This window comes from Salminus brasiliensis, chromosome 2 (assembly GCF_030463535.1).
Source record: "Salminus brasiliensis chromosome 2, fSalBra1.hap2, whole genome shotgun sequence".
Taxonomy (NCBI): Eukaryota; Metazoa; Chordata; class Actinopteri; order Characiformes; family Bryconidae; genus Salminus; species Salminus brasiliensis.
Genome location: NC_132879.1, coordinates 48917984 through 48940492, shown reverse-complemented (window position 1 = coordinate 48940492; position 22509 = coordinate 48917984). Strand labels below are relative to the sequence as shown.

The 22509-nt window shown below is 41.1% G+C and overlaps 1 protein-coding gene across 1 annotated transcript; it reads right to left on the bottom strand.

Annotated features, from left to right (window-relative positions):
• Nucleotides 1-444: 444 nt before the first annotated feature.
• On the bottom strand, nt 445-22363 carry mettl25 (methyltransferase like 25). The gene is made up of 12 exons (XM_072673954.1): nt 22112-22363; nt 20807-20971; nt 20592-20710; nt 19592-20248; nt 17216-17363; nt 9245-9339; nt 9049-9078; nt 8402-8475; nt 6134-6227; nt 5319-5393; nt 4369-4440; nt 445-618 (listed from the first exon to the last, which is right to left on the bottom strand). The coding sequence occupies exons 1-12, from the start codon at nt 22314-22316 to the stop codon at nt 520-522; spliced, it is 1833 nt and encodes a 610-aa protein (XP_072530055.1). The 5' UTR covers nt 22317-22363; the 3' UTR covers nt 445-519.
• Between the last annotated feature and the right edge of the window lie 146 nt (nt 22364-22509).

Sequence of the window (22509 nt, the reverse complement as noted above, 5' to 3'; positions counted from 1 at the left end):
CTGAACTAAAAATTGTTGTGAATGTGGGGCGGTTTCAATTATAAGCAAAAGATCAGATATGTATCAGACATGCGTTCAATACATGTGTATTAATGTCTCACATATGTGAAATGTGCTCTGACTATATGATCTAAATGCAGCCTTTGTGTAGGCTTTTGGGAAGTCACATTCTCACATCCGGATCTGAGTTTACAGCGTGGGTCCATCTGATTCTCCTCATCTAGACTCATTACGGGGAGCTGGTGTTTAATCCTGTTTAGCTCTAATTTAATTTCATCAGATATTCTGAGATAAAAAGATCCTAGACGAGTCAGAAAGGAATGAAAACCACATCACTAGCTTGTGATTTACAATCGCCCTTACTACGTTATAGCGCACAGACGCAGATGCAGGAGCATGTTTATAGTTAAACATGGTAATTAGGACACAAAAGCAGCACATATGTATATAAAATGGGCAATTTATTTTAAAAGCATAAAATAATAAAAAGGCATAGCTGTGGTGAAGCATCTTTGAGCTTCATAAAATTCCAGGTCCCTTTATTCCGACGACAGCGTAACATCTGGGTGACAGAAGCGGGTCGAAGAGCTGCACCAGGGCGGAGTAAGACACGTTCTCCTGCCAAAACATTTAGGAATTAACAGGGAATTCACATTTGAAAGATGCTTTTAGACACTACAGGTCCATATGGAGTACTGATTAAAATTTCAGAATCAACATTTTAAAAATATGAAACCAATCAGGCTGAAATTTCACAGGTTTCAGATAAACAGTACAAAGCTACACAGCTGGGTAAAGGGCAGCATGCATAAGGCTCCAGAACACCATCTTGTTTTGTATTTCCTAGGTGAAAAATTTACATCCTCTACCGAGAACACAGTTCTGCATATTTTAATAAACACATACTGTTTATTTGCTTAATTTGACATTCAGAGAATGCACAGTTTATACACTGTTTATAAAAGTAGATTTAAGTGGCTGGCATAAATCTACTAACCACGTTTCTAGTTTTCTAGAAGTTTTATTCTAACAAGAGCCATTTGGTATAAAGACTGCTTTTTGATGTCAATTTTGACATAATTTCATGTATTAAAATGTTATAATGAGTGCAATGTTTGTTGGTATAAGAGATTTAAAATGCTTATATAGGTTTAGATCAGTTAGGTCATAAAATGTGCTTATGTAGGGTGCATGGAGCCTAATGAATGGTGCCCTTTAGTAAAGTATAAAGCCAAAACTGTAACAACATTGTGGAGCTTTGTGAAGAATCCAGAGCGATAAAGTGCATGTGATTTTAAATTGACCAAGAAGACTGTTTAGTCTTCTTATAATACAATAAAATATATAAGGCACAAAACCCAAAACAAACATCTATGGTGGCAACTGTCAGCAAGTAAACAGTCACTTATTGAAGGTGATAAAGGTGTTAAAAGCAAAAAATAAATAAATAAAGAATTTACATTTTAACAAGGCCCAAATTGTGATGGCTAGATGACTGTGTCAGAGCTTCTCCAAAACATCAGGCAGGTTATGTGGGTTTTCCCCTGGTATGCAGTGGTCACTACCCACCAAAAGTGGTCCAAGAAAGCACAAAGGGTAAACCAGCGACAGGGTCATGGGCACTTAAGGATCACTGATGCGATTCAAGGAGCCCCCACCTCACAACTTAAAGGACTTACTGATAATTTCTTAGTGGCAGATACCACACACTGTTAAAAGTACAAAAAGAACTGTGTAGAACCTTCAAGAACAGTTTTTTGAGGAAAAGGGATTCTTGAAGGTTCCCCACATCACCTTAAGAGGTTCCTCCACAGTTTAAACTAAAGAACCTCCAAACGTTCCTCAAGGATCTTCTACTTTGAACAGTGCAGGACACATTCAGAGGTCTTGTGAAGACCATGCCTTGAATGTTCTGACTTGTTGTCTTGGCACAAGTGGGTACCCTCTTAATATATTTAATAGGGCAGTGCTAATGTTATGGTTAATTGGTGGGTGAATACAGGCTAGTATCTTTTCTACACATTTGCTGAATACAGCTTTAATCATTCTGACTGAATGCAATCACTGGTCTATTCAACAGTAAGAGAGACGATGTGGGTTAGGTATGACATTCAGCTCAGATAAAAACAAGCAGTTTCACTCGTAATCCATATAATACAGCTCTCCATAATTACTCATCAAAGCACACATTCATATTTCCAGCAGACGCAGAGGCTCATAGCTTAATGATTTATACAAGAAGAAATGCCATGAGGTCTGGTGTGAGGTCTAATTTCCATATGTGCACTGGGAGCTCACATGTCTGTCATCAAGAACCTTTAATGAGGAACAAGCCCTTTCAATGTCTGACAAAGGCATACCACAGAGATCTGTAAGGCAAACATATCACAGATTGGCCTATGTGACCGCCAAGTGAACGCAATAAGACCATATATTAATGATCCCCAGAGAAACTAGCAGCCTGCGACCCTCTCTTATAATCACAATTTCTTTAACTCTTCTGTTTTCTATGTAAATCGCCCCACGGCTGGCTTAACCGCACGTTCTTGACTGACATTGTTGTGTGGGTGGGGGTTTTATGTTCAAAGTGTGTTAGGGTTGGGGGGAAACAGAGGTGTAACACTAAACTGCTCTCTAAACTCCTGTAGGATAAATAGACTTGAAGAATGAACCTAGCCAGTGCCAGCTGTACAGCCATAAATGAGCCGTGGTCTTGTAATAATACATGAGAAATCAGGCTAAACCTGTTCACTTAACTGATTTAGGGAATTCTGATGGAAAACGGAACATGGCATAGTTGAGAAATGAGAATTTGATACCGGGAAATGACAAACCACCAACCTCAAACACTGGTGTGTCCTCCTTCAACAGCGAACTTGCGAAAATAGAGCAGAGCTGTAAAACCGGCAAATTCCAAAACTCCAAAACTAACATTTTCATTCAACCAGCCCACTAGCAAACGTTTTTGGAGGTTAAACGCATCTAAAAATACTAAAGCTAATGGGAGGCGAGTCGTGCATCGCTGGCCATGGTGAACAAGCCAGTAAGCCACCAGCCAGCCAGAGACGTCCTCCAAGAACTGCGGAAAGCTGCTCGGGTAGTCATATTTATGTAAACTCCTGTAACATGACTCTACCGCCTCAGTTCACATCCTTCCTTCACTTCAGATGCCTGTTCTGTTTCTCTCAGCTTGTCAACAAGTGCATGTCTCTAGTTGTCTGCAGGAGGGAGCTCATAGGATGATTTTGTTTCATGACGTGGGGTAAAAGTGAATTACTCTACTCAATTGTAGGGGGAACCCAAGAGCAAATAAATACCAATTTAACTTAAGACGTAAAATTTTGAAAGCTATACTTTCTGCAGTGCTTTTTTGTAGATTACACACTTTCATCATGCACACACGCTAGAATAATGTCCAAAAATATACCCCCATGGCAGGGTTTTCTATCACTAAACCTAAATTTAAACATCAGGAGACAATAAAGCGTCACAGAAATGTTTCACTGTGCTGTGATCTAGATGTCACTGTATTTCGCGGTAATATGCGTCCTTCACACTTGATGACTTTACTTTAGGTTGGATTTCAACTCTGGCTTGAGTTCACACTGAACGAACCCCTTCCCTTTCAATTACCGCTACATTCTCGGGTAAAAGCACACATGCGGCCTGAGCGATGAGAGTATATGGAATGGTGGTTTGAAAACCAACCACTGACCAACCACAGTGGGAGCTCTTAAGAGCTCAAAGCTATTCGCCGTATTAATAAGAACATAAGTCAGAAGCCTTCGGTTTAGAACATCATGACTAAGTGCTTATAATTTGTTTCATCTTGGGAAAATACATGTATCGCTGTGTATTGCTTTTCAACAGCAATCTCCAGAATGGAAAACAGCAAGTCCTGTCATCGAGAAACTTTACAGACATATGTGGTGTAATCCTAAAGCATGTAGATTCAGCCTGAAACAAAGACCCTTCCCAATAGTGCAAGTGAAGCTTACAAAGACCTCTTTTTTCCTCTAATTACAAGAGGATTAAGAAGCCTTGCAGTGTTATATTACACAGGCTGACAAACACAGGGCCAGCACTTGGGGAGAAAACTTTATTGTGGTACTGAAACAGATCCCTCTGTGACAATGCCTCAGACTGGCTAAGGACCCAAAGGCAATGGACTAGCAGGGAAAATATGGCACCATGCCTCCAAACTCATCACAGTGTGAATGGCGCCTCTGTTTAGCCTGTACAGACACACAAAAACTTACCAGTGGCAAAATCCTTCGGCCTATAAACAGTCATATGTCAAGATAAGCAAAGCAGCTCTTAGTAACTATGCCTCTTTGGCCTCTGTCCTAAGAACAAGTGATTCATTACCTGCTCCTTCAAGTAGCACAATCGGTCCAGCAGGATGAGACCTTCTATGCAGGGAGCCAATGTCACTTTCAGCTGAGGGAGAAAACAAACAAGCGTCATACTGAGTCAAATATAGCTCAATGGATTTACTGTCCACCATCATATACAACAATAACTATAGTGTTAATTAGGCTCACATGTACACTGTAAGTGATAATTGAACATCATTGTACAGTCCAGTGCAGAGGTCGGTTTAAGCCGCCTAAGCTGTTTAAAACCATTTATCTTGGCTGCAATTCTGCTTCGGTTAGGTATCAAGTAGGTATCAAAGGCACATGGTGTCACTGATTGGAAGCACCACAAGCTTTTTAAGGACTAGTCAGCCTGCTCAATCTAAGTGAGTGTGCTAGTGAGTTACAACAAAGTACTCATAGGCAAGTTTGTTTTTGCAACGCCGCGGGGCAGTTATTTCCAGTCATACGAGACCTGGCTCCTATCTCTATGAATGGGGAGAGACCAAAACACTTGAAACTGGCGAACATTTAAAATGAGCATTTCAAAGACATATATCACTGATAAAACTCTGGTAAAAATCTCATGATCTCATGTAGTGCTCAGCTCATCAATGCAAAAACCATGATTTTACGGCTTGGTTTGGCTACAGATTTCCACGTTGAGGAGGAAATTCCTCTACTTACAGTGTAACCAGTAAGCCGGCTCATTTGGAAGATGGAGCTGTATCCGTAAACATCTCTGGCTACAAGCATGGAATATGAGATGCTTGCCGTATAAAACACTATATAGGCTAATATAAAATCAGGACCTTTAAAGCTAGAATCTATTAGAAAAGCACAGATTACGTGAGCCAGGTATTGTATGATACGAAAAATGTAGGACCGTTGGGCAGTCCTGGAACCCCCCATTTAATAAATCCATTTAATTTAGGCTGAACATTCTGAAACCAAGCTCACCATGTTAAAGGCCACCATCTCACTCATCCTAGGGCTGTAGAGGTCATGGTAACTGTGGACCACACTGTCTGAGAGCTGGAGAGAAACAGGTACAGGTGAAAAGAAAGGACAATATGCATGTTCTCAAAGTATGGTTTATAAACTGACAAAAGACTATTCACAAAACAGTCACAGAGGATTAGGATGTGAAACATACACTAAATCACAGCAGTTGCTGAATTTAATGATGCTTTATCCATCGCCCTAAGCTCTGTCTGTGATTGTTCTCCTGACACTAAACCAAGTTTCCACAATAAGCCATAGAACAGAGATACAGAGATACAGTATCAGCAAAATCAATGTGGGAGCTCACGGAGGGTAACCTGACATGTTTAGTTTAAGGACAGATTATAGGATTATTGCATAAACCCTGTCAATCTCTGACACGCTAACACTCTAAAAACAACAAAATTTATTGCATTAATTTATCAGAATAAAATATGGCCCACACTTCAGTTCTTCACCCTCATACATGTGATACTCTCATTTTTAACATCAGTTTCAGAGACCCTAAAATAGAACCTTGTGGGACTCAAAATATTCTGAACCAAACAGGTATCAAATAATTTCCTGTAGTTTCTGCATTATGATTAATAACAAAATTGTTGATGATTTTTTCTTCAACTATTTACCACACTTTGAGTTTAGTGTCATTTGGAAAGAACTGTGTTGACTTTAATAATATAGAACTATTGTACACATTGAATAATATATGCAATACACATGTTTCAAGCACCAAATCTGTCCTTTACATTTGCAGTGTCACCATCCCTCACCTTTGAGTCATCCAGGTCCAGTTTCCTCAGTGCTCTTCTCACGTAATCCACGAAAGAGGAGGATTTGGAATAAACATTTCCAACACGCTTCTCACTGCCAAGGAGAAAAGAGTCATCAAACAACAGACTTACTGAAAGCAGTACAAAGTAATATTATTTACAAACAGTGAATCTCATAAACCAGTCATTAATAGCTACAGTGTGGCGACACACTGAGCAAATACAAATAAATAAATAAATAAGAGAAATCACACGAAACTCAAGGCCTCAGTTCTATTTTCAGTTTCACAGCTTGCAGTCAGAGGCATCAGTCAACACTGAATCAGGACTCATACTGTGCTGTGAGGTCAGTATCAAATATCTGGAGTGCTTTAAGCCCCCCTCAGTGCTCTCCAACTGCTTTCTGAAGCTCACTGCATCCTAAAGGGAAAACATTGACGCGCTGGCAGGGATGGTGCGGAAATGTGTGAACTGATCAGGGGGAACCAGCACTCACTCCCCAGGGAGCCTCCAGTAGGACAGGGTGTTTCTGTTACTGAAAATACAAACTGCTCTTGGGTTTGAATGGCAGTGGAATGACGGCTGGAAACAAGAGAAATGGTGTAACTGGAAAATGTGGCAATGTAGCATTACATGAGCAGATGCGTGGAACATGGCCATTACTTAGAACCATAACCCCTTTCTGCAGAACCCTGAACGGCTGCAGTTTCTGCTGTTTAGTTCTACTTTTCTACATTATATCAAATGTTTTTTTTTATGTCTGATTAAGAAACTCATTGTGAACAAGAAAACACAGGAGTAGGAATATAAGTCATATCAGTCGTGATTTAATTATACAAACAAAAAAAAATGCAATTTGAGCTTCAATCAGAACTGTGCTCTGAATGAGCTCGGGGGGGGGGGGGCACAGTGTATCTAACAAGAACGAAAGCTTTGTACATCATTCACACAGTGACAAATAACTTGGGATTACACAGAAAGCCCCAATACTACATGCTGATCTATTTTACTACGAGCAGCAAGAAAATGCACAAGTCATAAGTCCTCTGGCAGCAGATCTTAAATCAGTAAAATAATACTTAACAAGTTAATTTCCATATGGAAAGACTCAACGCCAGGATGCTGAGCTTAAACTATATGTAATAATCATGTTATGTAGCATGTATTACGTGGGAATTACACAGATGAAATTTTCTCAACGACAACAGATGCATTACGTTTCCAAAATATCTAGAAATTCCAGTTTCAATAGGCATCCATATACATTTATAAAAACAGGCTCCTTTTTCTGCACCCTAGACTGGCTTAAACCTTACAAAAATACAATAAGAAGAAATGGCCACATATTAGGGAAATGCATGTCAGCTGAAATACAGCAAAGACAACTACAGTGCACACCTTCCAACTCAGAACGCAGCATATGATGTGTTAAGTAAGCCTGTATGAGTAAGTTAGTAACTGTTTATAAAATTGATAATCGTTCGATTTCTATCTATACAGACAGACACTATGTACTGCTGTCCACAGAAAGGCTTTCTACTAGATTAGATTATGGAGCTTTGCCATTAGTATTTGACTGAATTCCACAACAAGAGAATTAGTGAGGTCAGCATGCTGGATGATCACCACCCAAATCATCCCCCACTTATCCAAAAAGTATTGGATGGAGTACCATCCATCATTACAGCTCAACAGCGAGGGCCTGATATTGGAATTATGATAAATACGAGTTCCCTTAGTTGTAATTTCTAGTTGGAATTCTAAAATAATTTTGATAATTTTGTTTGCATGTTGAGATGATCTGTAACCTTTTAACATGGCAAAGAAGACAGGATCCATACTGGATGGTAAATAATTCTTATATAATTCTTTTAATTCTCACATATTATTTTAATCTCCTATCTGTGTACATTTAACTTTAGATAAAACAATGGTATTTATTGTTCTATTCATAGCAAGCTGATTACTCTGCTAGCCCGGAGCAAGTTATTAGCGCTACATTAGCCGCCATCTTTCATGTCTCTCCCATGTGCCTGGAATTCTGATTTGGGGGAAGTAGGAAGTAGGTACCTTCTGACTAGCATGTGAACGCAGCACAGCATTAAGCATGGTGCCAACTGGCTGATGTTTATCTGCTCCAGAAAGTCCTACAGATAGTCAATAGACAGATCGCTAGACAGATGTCGGTGTGTTGTATTTTGTGCCTCGACACTTATTAATAATAACGTTGGGTTTTGTGAGCAAATAAAACGTTTGATAAACATTTACCTTTTATGAGCATTGTAGTGATCCCGAAGGATAACATGAAGGACTGCCCTATAGAAGAGTGATTCCATAGGAAGCTGTAACAGACGGGTGAAAAAACTCAAGGATCACATATTTGATAAGAAGTAACTCAACTGATCCCACGTGTTTAAATGTTCACATCTGTTTACGATCATTTTAAAGGTGTTTCCCCTAAAGACGTTTTCATTCAGACATTACTTCACTTCACACTCCTGACCAGCTTCACCTCACTCTGCATGTTCAACACAGATCACACATTATCTTTCCCGTGATCGCTGCAAGACTGGGATACACTCATTCACTCAGATGCAAACACACATGTACCATACATACGCATGCAGACAGACACACACACACACACACACAGATAGTAACTGAAAGAGACAGTACACGTGGCTCTGTGTTGCAGCTCATTTTCAAAAACAAGAAAATCGAATGTAAAGAGCAAGTCATATCAGCCTATCTAATTGCAGCTATATAAATATGCATATTCAAATGGCAGCATTGGTATTCAGCATAGTCTTTATATTACTGTCAGCTGTACAAACAGCTTTTGCACAAAACCTCTCTCTATATGCAAATCCTGGATGTTGAATGGAGGCATGAATACGACTTAATCAGTCACTCACCCCTCCTCCGACCGACACCCTCTCCAGAGCCTGTGAACAACAGGAGCGAGAATAATGAGGAGCTGGAGACCCAGTAACTGTGATATACTGTCAGTGGTGTCAAAGACTCAAAAATCTATTCAGTGGACCATATGTAACAAAATCAAAACCAAACATTTAGGCAAAGACACTAATTTGCTTTTTTTTTTTTTCTTACCAGACATGCCGACATCCTGGCATTCCGCCCACAGAAGCATGCCTGTTCTCTCAGATACTGACTCATGGGAAATCCATAAACACCAGCCTCACATTCTGTGCAGGATAAACAGAAAGGGTTAAAAATAGCATGAATGCATATTATTATATTAAGTTTAAGCCTGTTTTGAGATCACATTGCTGAAAGAGGTGTTAAAAATAAGGTAATAAGCCATGGGAGGTTGTGCATTACAGTGATTTCACCACATATACTATGTTAGACTTTATGCAAAGAAAGACTGTCTTTACTGTGGCAAAAATTACGGTGACACAAAAAAAACTCCAAATGAAATATGAGATAATCCCCCTCATAATTTCTTCTATTTTTGCATATTAGTCAAACTTCATTGTTTCAGATGCTTAAAAATAAATTTTTTAAAATAATTATTTAAAGCAAAAGACAACCACATCCGACATTTGCGTTGGACACGCCTTTAACCCACCCATGCAGTGAACACACACACACACACACACACACACACACACACACACACACACACACACATACATACACATACACATACACATACACATACACATACACACTAGTAAGCAAAAGCACACAGTCATACAGTGAGAACACATGCCTGGAGGGTTAAGGGCCTTGCTCAAGGGCCCAGCAGTGGCAGTTGGCGAACCCAGGTATCGAACCCACCACTCCGTCATCAATAACCAAGTGCTCTTACCAATGAGCCACCACAGGCCCAACACCATCTGGCTCTGTCTGAAAACGCAATAGACCCCCAGCTATTCGAGCTATTCAAACGAAATGCAGTCGACAACTGTGACCAATTCAGTCAGACACCCCAAGACCCGGTTTACATCTGGCAAAACTGCGTATTTTGGTGATCGGATCATGATCGGATTTCACTTGTCCACATAAAAGCCAGGTTTCAGATCGGACTATGTTGTGTTTATTTTCTGAAAGATGACAGTACTAGCAGCAGTATTACAGAGTTTGTACCCTTGTGGACTGCGAGAACCATCTATTGTTCCACCGCGTTATAGCACCACCACCGGTACTCTGTTCACAGTCTCCCGCAGGATTTTGATGATAAACTGTTGTTTGCAGGAAGCAAAAGGGGAATGATGTACGTGTTTGTGTGCTTTTCAACAGAATCCAGTTAAAGTAGATCCAGATAGTATCCAGATACAAAAGGCATGTTAATGCCAGGTGTAAACAGGCCCCAGCTCTATTAAATAAACATTGATTCAATTTCAGTGACTGCATTTAAAAAAATATATTGCTGCTGTCCAATGATAAACACTCTCCATTTTTGTCTGTTTTTAGTTCTTCCTATCGTCTGAACCCTGTTGCTGCTTTTATACACTGTGAAAATATTTTTGGATAAATGAACCAATAGAAATGCTCTAAATGACTTGGAATAAACTCTAATGTTACAATAACCTTTATTCAAAATGAAAACCAATTTTGCTTTCTCCTGTAAAGTCAACATTTTGGAAATACAGGTTTTTCATTGGACAGCGACAACAAGGTAATATAGTATACATCCATTATCCAACCAGTCACAATTGTGGCTAACAATAAACCTCATTTCCCACAAAAAATTTAAAAACTAGTAATTGATCATTTTAAAGCATTACTCAACACATGATTAGGATATTTTCCATGTCTGAGAAAAATTCAGGATTAAATGGGACACATTCAAAAACATCAAGGAAATCAATGCTTTTTATGCTGAATCGATAATGATATAGCCCATGCCTGGCATAAGTCATGGTGCCAACAGGTTCATGTTTATCAGCTCCAGACAGTCCTATTCTATTGGCAGTTCTTTACAGTCTCTACAGGGACTAGACATTTGCATATCTGTGTCAGCAATGGGTGCAACTTAAAGTAGCGGAATGCATTCATTAGAAGAGATGTCCACAAACATTTGGACCTATAGTGTATAACCGATGTGTGCAGTTGCATACAGAGTATTTCACACTGGCTATCTACGTGGCTCTGTCGATCAAATTTTGAAAACTGAAATGATGCGTTTTAAAAGTTTGCTCACGATTCACTGCTGCTTCAGCGCCTCAAGAACGCTCACTGTGGTGGAGCACAAGCCTGCAGACCACATGTTCCAGTCAGGCTGCCAGTCAAAAGAGCTTGGGCTGGAGTGTTTAGGCCTTATTCCTAATGCAACAAAAGCTCTGTTTACACCAACCACCATGCTAATCCAAACCCTGCCAGGCTGAACAAAAGCCAGAGCCAAGCACAAACCCCAGAGTGTGTGAAAGTGTGTGTCTGAAAACTGGACGTCATGCTTAAGAGGACACAAACACCAGTGCTTTTACTCGGGGACCTGATAGCGTGCAAGTCCTCACACTGCATAGCACTACGCAGTCACTGTGGGGTCTTAAACTGGACACTCTCCACTGTGTGCTAGTGTGTGTGTATTAGTCTGTTCAATTTTAGACCATAACGTCATCATCCAACACTTTCAATTGTGTGAAAATCTGGCAGCAGGCCAACTCTGAGGGGCTTCTCAAGTTGGACAGGAGAGAGGAATCTGAACTGAAAATAATACCAGGGGCTTCTTGCTCTTGAGCGGCCTCATTAATTCTGCTTCGCTCTCTTTGGCTGTTGCTGTTGGCTCTTCTCGGGCGCAGCGGCTCTGCTCTGATTGGGGGTAAGTGGTGTTAGTAGGGATGAGGCTTCTGAACTCCTCTCAGTTAAAGATGGCTTTACTAAAAGCTCTTATGTCATTGTTGTTCTCTGACTCACATGCAAACAGAAGGGACTGCTTGCCCAGACTCAGAATAATCAGAATCCAGGACTCACATGGAACATGGGCAGGGCAACTAAGGGTGGGTGACTCAACAAAACCATATATTATGATAACTGAAAACATCTTCATTCAGCAGCTTTCTTGTTTGTGTTTTCTTCATATTCTTTTTCATATGTTGCTTGAGGTCCACTTGTTCCAAAATGGGCAGAATTTATTACATACTTTTCACACAGCCATGGTGAGAGAGCAAATTAGAAAACAAATAACAAATATTTAACCCCTTAAAAACTCTATGGTGTGCTGACGGGCCAAATTGCACAGTGGTAGTACACACTAACACAACTGGAGGCTAGGGGCAGTGGTGGCTAGAGGCAGTGGTGCCTCAGCGGTCAGAGCTCTGGGCTATTGATGACAGAGTTGTGGGTTCGATACCCGGGCTCGGCAAGCTGCCACTCACTGTTGGGCCCTTGCGCAAGGCCCTTCACCATCTCTGCTCCCCGGGCGCTACAGCAATGGCTACCCACTCCAGGCATGTGTGCTCACTGTCCACTGTGTGTGTTTCACTGATGTGTATGTGTGTTCACTGCACTGAGGGGATAAATGCGGAAGGCAAATTCCATCTGCGTCTGTCAGAAATGGTCAATGTCATGCCTGATGTTTTGGAGATGCTCTGACCCAGTTATCTAGCTATCACGATTTGGCCCTTGGCGCAGATCCTTCCACTTGCCCATTTATCTGGCTTTTATCAAATTCAAAAAGTGATCGGTCACTTGCTGCCTAATATGTAGATCCCACCCTGTCAAATGCCACTGTAGATGAAGATCTAAAAATCTATGTTTTTACGTCATATGTTATGGCAGATCGGTGTATGATAAATGAGCTCTGTTCTGACTGGCCCTGTATGTGCCTCATTCATAAAGCACTCTGACACACTCTTTAACACTCTGGAGATTAGCAACACTGAACGCTAGGAAGCAAACTTACTTACTTAGTAGTATTGTTGTTACAACTGTTTCATACTAATGTCTGTCTCTCATCAAAGCTGGACAAGACATGAGTCTGGCTGCAGGACTGGCTGTTCTGGTTATTTTAGAGTTGGGGAAATCTTGCTATAACAATATTTAAGTTTCTATGAAAAACAGAATTTTTTATTAACATATAGTACATACAATAACACACAGTCTTATGCAACATTTTGTGCAAGACTGGTTAAATTATATGCTTTGATTGTTTTTTTTAGGTTCCAACAGAGAACATACTTCTGCACATTCTAAAGTAGTTACTGTTTCTTTGCTCAAAATAACTTTGGACACAAAGGAAAAAACTAAAACAAAATGTGCCATGTGCAAAGGTAATGGCACAGTAAATGCTGATATAGATTTGTTTCCTAATATATTCAATTCAGGAAATAAACAGGAATTGTGCTGTAAAATGTATATATATTTGATTTAATATATTTTTTATAAACTAATAACCTAAGAAGCAACAGGATGTATGTATCACAGCATAATACACTAACATCAGCTGCAGGTTCAGCAGTAACTATACACTGGACTGTTTACAGGCTCTCCATAACTGGTCTGAATCTGTATTTTAATTGTTCAGTATATATATTGCAATACCCCTAAAACAGAAAAGTACTAACAGCACATTAAATTGCAACACAGCGCACTAAGTCGTCACCGCATATTACATCACAACACTGCGCAACACAGCACATTAAGGTGCACGTATTTGTCACTGTACAGTGTACACTGTACAGCGAAATGTGTCCTCCGCATTTGACCCATCTGGTAGTGAACACACTCTCACACACACACACATTTGTTAGGGCAGTGAGTACACACACACACCCAGAGCGGTGGGCAGCCAACTCCAGCGCCCGGGGAGCAGAGAGGGTAAAGGGCCTTGCTCAAGGGCCCAACAGTGGCAGCTTGCCGAGCCCGGGAATCGAACCCACAACCCTGTTATCGATATCCCGGCGCTCTAACCGCTGAGCCACCACTGCCCAGTGTTCTACCACATCAGAACACTGCACAACACTGCAACACAGCGCACTACGTCGTGACAGCATATTACATCACAACACTGCACATTACATCACAACACTGCGCAACACAGCACATTACATCACAACACTGCACAACACTGCAACACAGCGCACTACGTCGTGACAGCATATTACGTCACAACACTGCACTACACAGCACATTACATCACAACACTGTGCAACACAGCACATTACATTGCAACACAGCGCACTATGTTGTGACAGCATATTACATCACAACACAGCACATTACATTGCAACACAGCACATTACAGCACAACACTGCGCACCACAGCGCATTACATTGCAACACTGGGTACTGTGTTGCGACACAGCATATTACATTGCAACACAGTGTATTACATTGCAATAAAGCATATTATGCTGTACCATCACATCATTTATCACAATGTCATCACACTGCCCACTCTAAATGTTAATGCAGAATTGAGCTGAGAAATGTAGTTAATAAAAGAGCATGTCAGATTATGACCTTCCAAAAGATCACATCCTTCCAAAACATACTGGACAACTACTGTAAATAACTGTTACATCAAGCCCTTCACCATGTTATATTTCACCTTGGCTTCACTCCAGTCGTGATCTGATGATATTCCATAATCCTATGAGAACTGTTTACTGACTAAACAGAAAGGAATATATCTCTTGTGCTCCACTGCAAAAGGCTTAACCTTATTCACAGCAATTGTGGGGTCAAAAACATCACAGTTATGCTCATAAAACGCTGTTTGGATTCTATAAGTCTGCTTTCCAGCGTCTCCTCTCGTTCCCCTAAGTGAATTTGAAGGAAGCAGCATTTTCTGGCGGTCTACCAGTATGGTCTGGTATTTCTATTGCCTGTCACATGTAATGTATTGAGTCCTTTAAGGGCGTTTATACTTCTTTGCTTGGCTGGGAAAATAAGTAATAATCCCTCCCCCACGATCTACAGGAAAGTGACAAATGAGCCACTGGTGTGGGACAGACTCATAAAGTATGAGAGAGAGAGCTCTGCTGAATAGCCTCAACCGTCTACGCTCTCCAGGTCCCCACTGAGTGACTCTATGCGCATGTGTGTGTGTGTCAGAAACCATATGTTCTCTCAGGGATAGCTGGAAGTCTTTAGGGAGGTAGCATGCTGAGGGAGATGTGATATCACCGTGTTGGCACAGGGCTGGGCTTTTCTTTTTTTGTTCTTTAAGGCATGGAGGAAACACACACACACACACACACACACCACAGTCCGGCTGTGCATCTACATATCATATAATGTAAAGTGACGTAAGCAAAAGTGATCACGCAGTGCAGGTGATGATCATGAAGTCTATGGCTGAGAGCATTTATTCTTCACAGAATAACAGAAGCACAGTGTGCTTTACTCAGCTACGTTCACCAGGTTGAAGGCTTTGTTCAGACAGACTGTTTTTTGGCACATTCAACCCAGGCAGAAAAGACTGTCTTTAGTCTGACTGACTGTCATTCAAGTCACATTTGTTAAGACTGCATCACTGGACATCCAAATTAGTTTGATCAGTCTGATAAGATTTCATGTGTTACTGCTGATGTGGGCCACTTCTAAATGTGTGAGAAGAGAATCATACTTTTGACAGCTGTGCCCCAGACAGTGTACGTACAGTACTGTGCAGAAACTGCCTTTAAAATTTAACATCCATTAAGTAAATTGTTTGTTTTTCAATTTCAGATTCAGGAAAACCCAGTTAAGTCATCCTCTTTAAATGAAATAAACACACAACAGACTCTCAGTAAAACACTGACCATCTAGATCAATCTGATCTCCAGGATTTTCAGCACAACAGTGTCTAGAGTTTGCTCAGAATGCTGTAATTAAGTGCAACATATCCTGTGAGTGGACACCCCTTGTCTAGTCCGTGTAGAGAGGTGCTGCTATTAGGGCTGTCTGGAGCAGATACATATTAACCTATTGGCCCAATGCTTAATGACAGGAGTGGGCTTGAGGGGTATGACGCCCCCCAGCATTGAACTGTGGTGCAGTGGAACTGTGTTGATTGAGGTTGGGGTGGTATTATCCAATATTCTGACCTCACTAATGATCTTGTCACTGAATGCAATCAGATCCTCACAGCCATGCTGTGAAAGCCTTCCCTGGACATAACAATAAGTGTTACGCATTGTTTTAAAAACACTCAGTTTGGCAGGAACATTCTTCAAGTTCAGTCTTAGAATTCAAAGCATATTCTGCTTCTCACCATCCCAAGCACATTTAGTGATGTTGAGGTCTGGACTAATCAGTCCATTGTTCAGGGAATACAAGCATATGCAGCAATTTGATTTGTAAATGTTCTGAGTAGTCTTCTCACAATGGAAGGACAGACAGACACTTGTGGAGCTTGCTTTTTCTCTTCTCTCAAAAAAAGAAGTGCTGTTTTAAGTGCTGTTTATCTATTATATCCAAATTCTTCTCCCAAACATAAAAATAATTAAGGAAACCCCAAACCCTACCAATGAACCCTCCCGTTTATAGCTTCCCATAGCACTATCAATGCTCCCACCACTAGAAGCGTAAGCACTTAACACATCTCCTCTAATACATGCAAAACCAGCAACCACCTTTTTTATGAACTGCCATCGCAGCGACACCACCACACAGCCAACATGCTTGGAGGAAAGCGTTGGATCAGATGCGAGAACTAACAGATGCGAGAGGGCGCCATCTACCCGGCTGGAGAGAGCACGGCCATTTGTGCTCTCTCATACCTCGACTGCTGATAGCAAAGCAACATGGCTTGGGATTGAGACCCACAACCCCCTGGGCCATAGCAGCAAAATTGAAAAAATAACTTGCACTTAATGGACTTTTGCACAGTACTGTACATCTGCCTTACGTGAACATAGTCTAAAATCCAGGTTCACACCAGCAACTACCAGCCTGCTCTAGGGCACCATTTCCATGAGACAAATATAACTTAGGGTGACACCTTCATTTCCCATGATTACAGCAGTTAAACACTACTTTAGCCCTCTTGGCCTGCCAGTATGATGACGTGTCCCTCATTATTACTTAATCCGCGGCGAAAGTGACTCAGCTCCTGCAGTAACTGTGCGGCTCTTTTATTGAAAACAGCTTTGGGGTGTGTGAGCGCTGAAGTACTGGGCGTGCACTCACCATGTCCGTCCTGATCAAACTGCTCAGACAAGAGATGGTAGCAGCAGCCCACACTGCAAACAGCCCGAAGCTCCAACTTGGCCGTGAACATCCGCAGGGTGCTGGGAGCCAGGTCTCCGCACGTATGGAGCCCAACCATAACTGCATCCTGGGTAAGTGAGTGAGTGAATTAGTGAGTGAGAGTTAGAGAGAGAGAGAGAGAGAGAGAGAGAAAGAGAGAGGCAGAGGGAGAAGAGCACAATTTGGTGAAATCTATCTGGCAGCATGCAGCAGAGCGTATGCATCCACTTTAGCTCTTTCAGACTGCTGGCATTGATCACGCTCATCATACGCATCCAGCATTACAGTGGAACCATCTCATGCACCAACAATGCCATTCCCAATACCAAGCCTAATTTCCCATAATCAGCATAATTAACATGATTAGGATAATTACTGCTATCTTGCCGTCACATCAGGGAAACAAAGCAGCTTCAAGATGCTCTCCATTAGAACCCCACTGCTGCTGTGCTCTCATGTTACACTTCAGACCTAGCTAAATGAGTGAAGTACATATGAAGCCAAGACTCATACGATTCTGTTTAAGACATTACCCTCAGTAAGCCCCTCTCTAAAAAGAACATATACAGTGGGGACGACTCCCGGTTCTGCCGAAGGATTAGTAATACATGCAGCCGGCCTAACAGGAGGTTATTCACATATTAGCCTGAGATACTAGTAAGAGCAAAGTCGCATTAGGGTCTAATTGATTGTCTGATATTGAGTAGGGACTGATTTTGATATTCTAGTAAGTGTTAACACTGAGTTATTCACGGAGAAAGAGGAAAGAAAAAAACTGACGCAGGGCTTTTCCTCATAGCAAGCAACATAAAAAGTCTAAGCTCAACACAGCTTTTCATACAGCAGGTGCAGGACAATCACTCAAGCTTTTTACATGGTAACCAGGGTGACTGCAACGCATCATCCAGAAACTCATACACAACCACAGAAATCATGATCAGGATTTCAAACTAGATATATAAAGCAGAGAACCAACCATTTATTTATCTATTTATTTTACCTTGGTAAAAACAGGGATTTCATTGGCTAAAGGCAGAACATCCTCACTACGCAGCCAAAGAATTGTAGGATTGGGGATATGTGCTCTCCTCATGGATATTTTTAATGGTTTCTTGGAGTTGGGCTCACTTGTCGCAGCACCTGCCAGTCTGTGTCACGGTTCTCACTGAAAACGAATTGGGGATATGCGATTACCGGTTTTTAGAAGCTCTTTAAAACCTTGGACTATAAGCTTACGGCTCTGGTGTCATGAGGCAAAAGGAATTAGCAATGACTTTTTAGCAGCTTCCAATGATCCTTAGCCAAGCCAATGTTTTTTGTTTTTTTTTAATGGAAACATGACAGCTCAAAAAGAATAATTTGCTTAAACGGTTCTGCCTGGTTCAGCGATTATTTTCTAAGACGGAGAAACACTTGTATACCATCACTGTCATGCGAGCACCTTGTATCTCCAAAATGGCAACTTTGCAGGAGAAGCAAAAAACCTTCTTAATTTTCAGTGGAACTCAATGTAAAAATGTGGAGCATTTCTATTGGTCCATCTATCAGGAAATTTTGACACAACATAAAGACCAACTTCTACATTTTAATTAGGTGAAAAAGTGGCTAAAAATGGCTAAAATAGAGATGCAAGCTCGTTTTATAAAGTATTATATAGTGCACCAAAAAGGGGTTTCACTATTGATTGCAAGAACAGTTCAGAATCCTATTTGCAAAGAGCACACAGTGTTGGATGTTGACAAGGGCTCATCATCTTTTAAACACATTGCTGAATATTTCAGTATCTAGATTCTGACACCTCAAACGGGTAACCAAGTACTCGCATATCTGAACAAATCCCTAATATCAAGGTTTTACTGATTTACTGGATTTAGCTTGACTACATTCATTAAATGTAAAAAAACAAAAAAAAACAAAAAAGCAAAAACATGATTTTCAGAGTTTATGAACAACTACTAAACTCTTGGATGGTAAGAGAATAATTTTGAGGACCCATAGCTAAAAGAGATTACAAAATCTACCTGCTAAACAGTTATGTCAGTGTGATTATAAATGTCTTTTATTTTATTACATAAAGCTTCATGAGCTTCTGGTGTTCAACTACCGAGAACTGGGACAGTTGACAGTTAACAGTTGACAATAATATCAGTCAATAAATCCCTGTATAACTACAGCTATTGGAGTCTATTAAGTGTGTGCTCTGTTAATCATGTCATCTGATATATTGGTCAATGACATTTTAAAATCTGTATTGGAGATTTCAGTGAGAGACCTCCTGTCCATTGGTCAAAGTGATGCAATTTTCCTGTGCCTCACCTCCAGCTCTGTAATCAGTGTCCTGAGCTCCGTTTCTGCTGTAACATAGGAAGTCAATGGAGAAAACAGGGTGCTGCTTTCAGTCTTTCCTCTCCCATCCCGTGCCTTCCTCTCTAGGTTATCCCTCTTCCTCTTTTCCCTCTCCTCCAGACTCAGCTGATTGGGGGGGACACGGGGAGAGGCCTGCTCCACAATGTCTGGAGACAGAGCAGCGAAGAAGCTGTTCTCTGAATCAGCACCTCCTGAGTCTGGCTCGTCTCTTGAGTCTGAGAAACCGTCAGTGACCAGCTCTGGTGAAGCAGGGCTCTGGACCTCAGCCCTATGACTCTTAACACCGACATGGTTTTTCTCCTCCGCAGTGTTCCTCTCCTCTTCACTCTCCTCCACTTCACCATCCAGGTCCGAAGGACCTCTGTGTAGCTGGTTGGCTCGCTCATCTTCTTCGGTCCTTATGTTTGTGTCTTTGGGTAAAGCATCCTGGTAACTCATGGCTTTGCTGTGTCTTTGATAGGCTCTGGAAAACTTCTTGAGTTTCCTGTTCCTTTCTTGAGCACCATGTGTGTTGATGCTGGAACAGTCAATGCCAAATACTTGCAGGCTGTATTGCATGGAGAGGAATGAGCACAGGTAACCTTTCCCTGAACCCACATCTATAACCTATACATGAGAGAGACAGAGAGAGAGAGAGAGGGAGAAACAGAGTTTGCATATGTACAATAAGTGGTGAATAAAACACCTGAAAGCTGTGGTCACACCGGGCTGTCACCTCGTTATTTTCGGCATGCCACTTTTACTCACATTGAGTGTGACCACGACTTCAAACCAACTTTGGTTGACACCTGAAATGGCATAGACCTCTATATAGCCCTTCAGCCTTGTACCCATATAAGTTTCAGAGTAGTTAATAATAATAATAATAATAATAACAATAATAATCTGTAGATGAATAACTTAGTAAAGTATTAACTCATCTGTATTGACAGGATATCTTCAGAAGCACCTGTTTGACTCTGCAGCATTTGGCCAGACTGGCCACCACTTCAGACATAGCTGGTACCTCATGAGCCTTCTTAGAGTTCATGAACTCGTCAGGTACCAGGGGTTTATCGTACATCCCGTCTGAAACAGAATAAGTAACACCATCATGAAACAGTAACTGGAACAGTAAATCTTTTGAGATTTGATTTTTTTTTATTCACACTTAGAAGCGCTGACCTTGGGTTTCTGCACACATCACTCTCAGAGTCTCCAACACGGCCTCACGCTGCACACACACGCCCAGGCCTGGCAGAGAGTGGGCTTTGGCTGACCTGAGTAGAGCCTCTACATCCACCAACTTCTTGGTAATGTTACAGAACCCAAAGCTCACATTTTCACTCACTACAAAAAGGAATAGATAGTTTGAATAACTTTCTTGAATAAATCCAAGAACGGGTATAATATAAATAACAATTGAGGAGGTAAATCAGCTACTGGTGGACAGAGATCTATAGTAAGGCTATTATTTGTAAGGCTGATCAACGTTTTCCAAAAGACTCAGTGTTTCATTAAAACAGTGATTGAATCTCAAATGCCTTGATACTAACTAACTAACTAACTAACTAACTAACTAAATAAATAAAAATCAATCAATTCTTCACATTAGGCAAATATGTACCATCATATTTATCTGATGGGAGTACAAACTTTTCCCAATCTGCTTAGATACCAACTGTTTCCAGACCCACTATTAATCTTTTTTCTGAGGATCGCACCAGCTAACTAACGTTTACGTCACCTTGAGTTCATATCTCTCACTTTCCTTCCCACAGTACACTCATTTACTCACTCTCCATCAGCTGTAGTCTACAGTCAACTTAAATCGCAAATCTCAAATCAAGATCAATATGATCTCATGATGCAATTCCTTTTATTATTTTGCCTGCGGTTCAAAAAACACCCCATATGATCCGATCTCTTTTTTTTAGGTAGTGAGGTGAAGCTACTCAGATGAGAGGTGTCATGGGTTAAATAAGATGGCTAGTGACTTATCCATATCTGAACAGCATGCTGAAAGCTCTGTTTTCTCTCCAAGGTAGTTATTTTTTGTTTTCTCCAAACTGACAGGCTTGTCTTATTTCCCAGTTTGTGGGCTGGTAGACTCTATAGATACCCAAATGCAGCTGCATTCACTAACATGAATTTTACATATGTCTCCTTTAACAGGTTACATGACAAACAATTAAAACATAAGGAGAACACTGATTATTAGTATTTACAAATGCAACTCCTAAAATAATAGAAAGACACACAGGTATGAATCTGCATTAAAAAAAAACAAGAATATTTGTAGCTATTACTGTAAAAATGACTTTTTGTTGTCCTCCCGAATCCCGAATGACTTTTACTGAACAGAAAAGTGCAGTTTTTGGCAGTACCAGCAGAAGCAGTTATTTCCTAGCCTGTGAAGCTAGTGCCCTATACAGGGAGCTGGAAGTCATTGGAGATTCAGCCGCAGCTGCGCTACAGAGGTTAACTTGCCTTCTGCCGCCCCCGTGCGCTCCTGAGCGGAACTTACAGCCGCCAGAACCTCTTCAGGGCTCACAGCCATGAACGACCACCAAACATCGCGCGTGTAAAAGTCCACGGTGTGCGCATTCGCGATGCTTAAGGACACGGAGAGAAAACGGCGAACTTCGTCGATCTTCCTCTTTAGCTCCTCTTTAGAGACAGCAGAAAACGCCATAATGAAACACCACACACAGGCAGAGCTGCTGACATGTCCCACTCACACGCACTGCGGGGGAGTGACGTATAAACCTCCTAGACAAAACTAGGTGCTAAAAATTACAAGCCGTTCAAACCGCGGTCCGTAAGAAGGGATCTTTTGAGCTTCCGTCGTCTTCGAACGTATTTTTTTAAATTAAAATAAACGGAGT

What these genes read in the sequence shown, in the direction of transcription:
- mettl25 (XM_072673954.1), bottom strand. Translation starts at nt 22,316, where the DNA reads ATGGCGTTTTCTGCTGTCTCTAAAGAGGAGCTAAAGAGGAAGATCGAC. An exon ending in AATGCTGCAGAGTCAAACAG is followed by an intron (nt 20,249 to 20,591) that starts GTGCTTCTGAAG and finishes TCTCATGTATAG; the next exon opens with GTTATAGATGTGGGTTCAGG. An exon ending in GGGTGTCGGTCGGAGGAGGG is followed by an intron (nt 8,476 to 9,048) that starts GTGAGTGACTGA and finishes CGTCTGTTACAG; the next exon opens with CTTCCTATGGAATCACTCTT.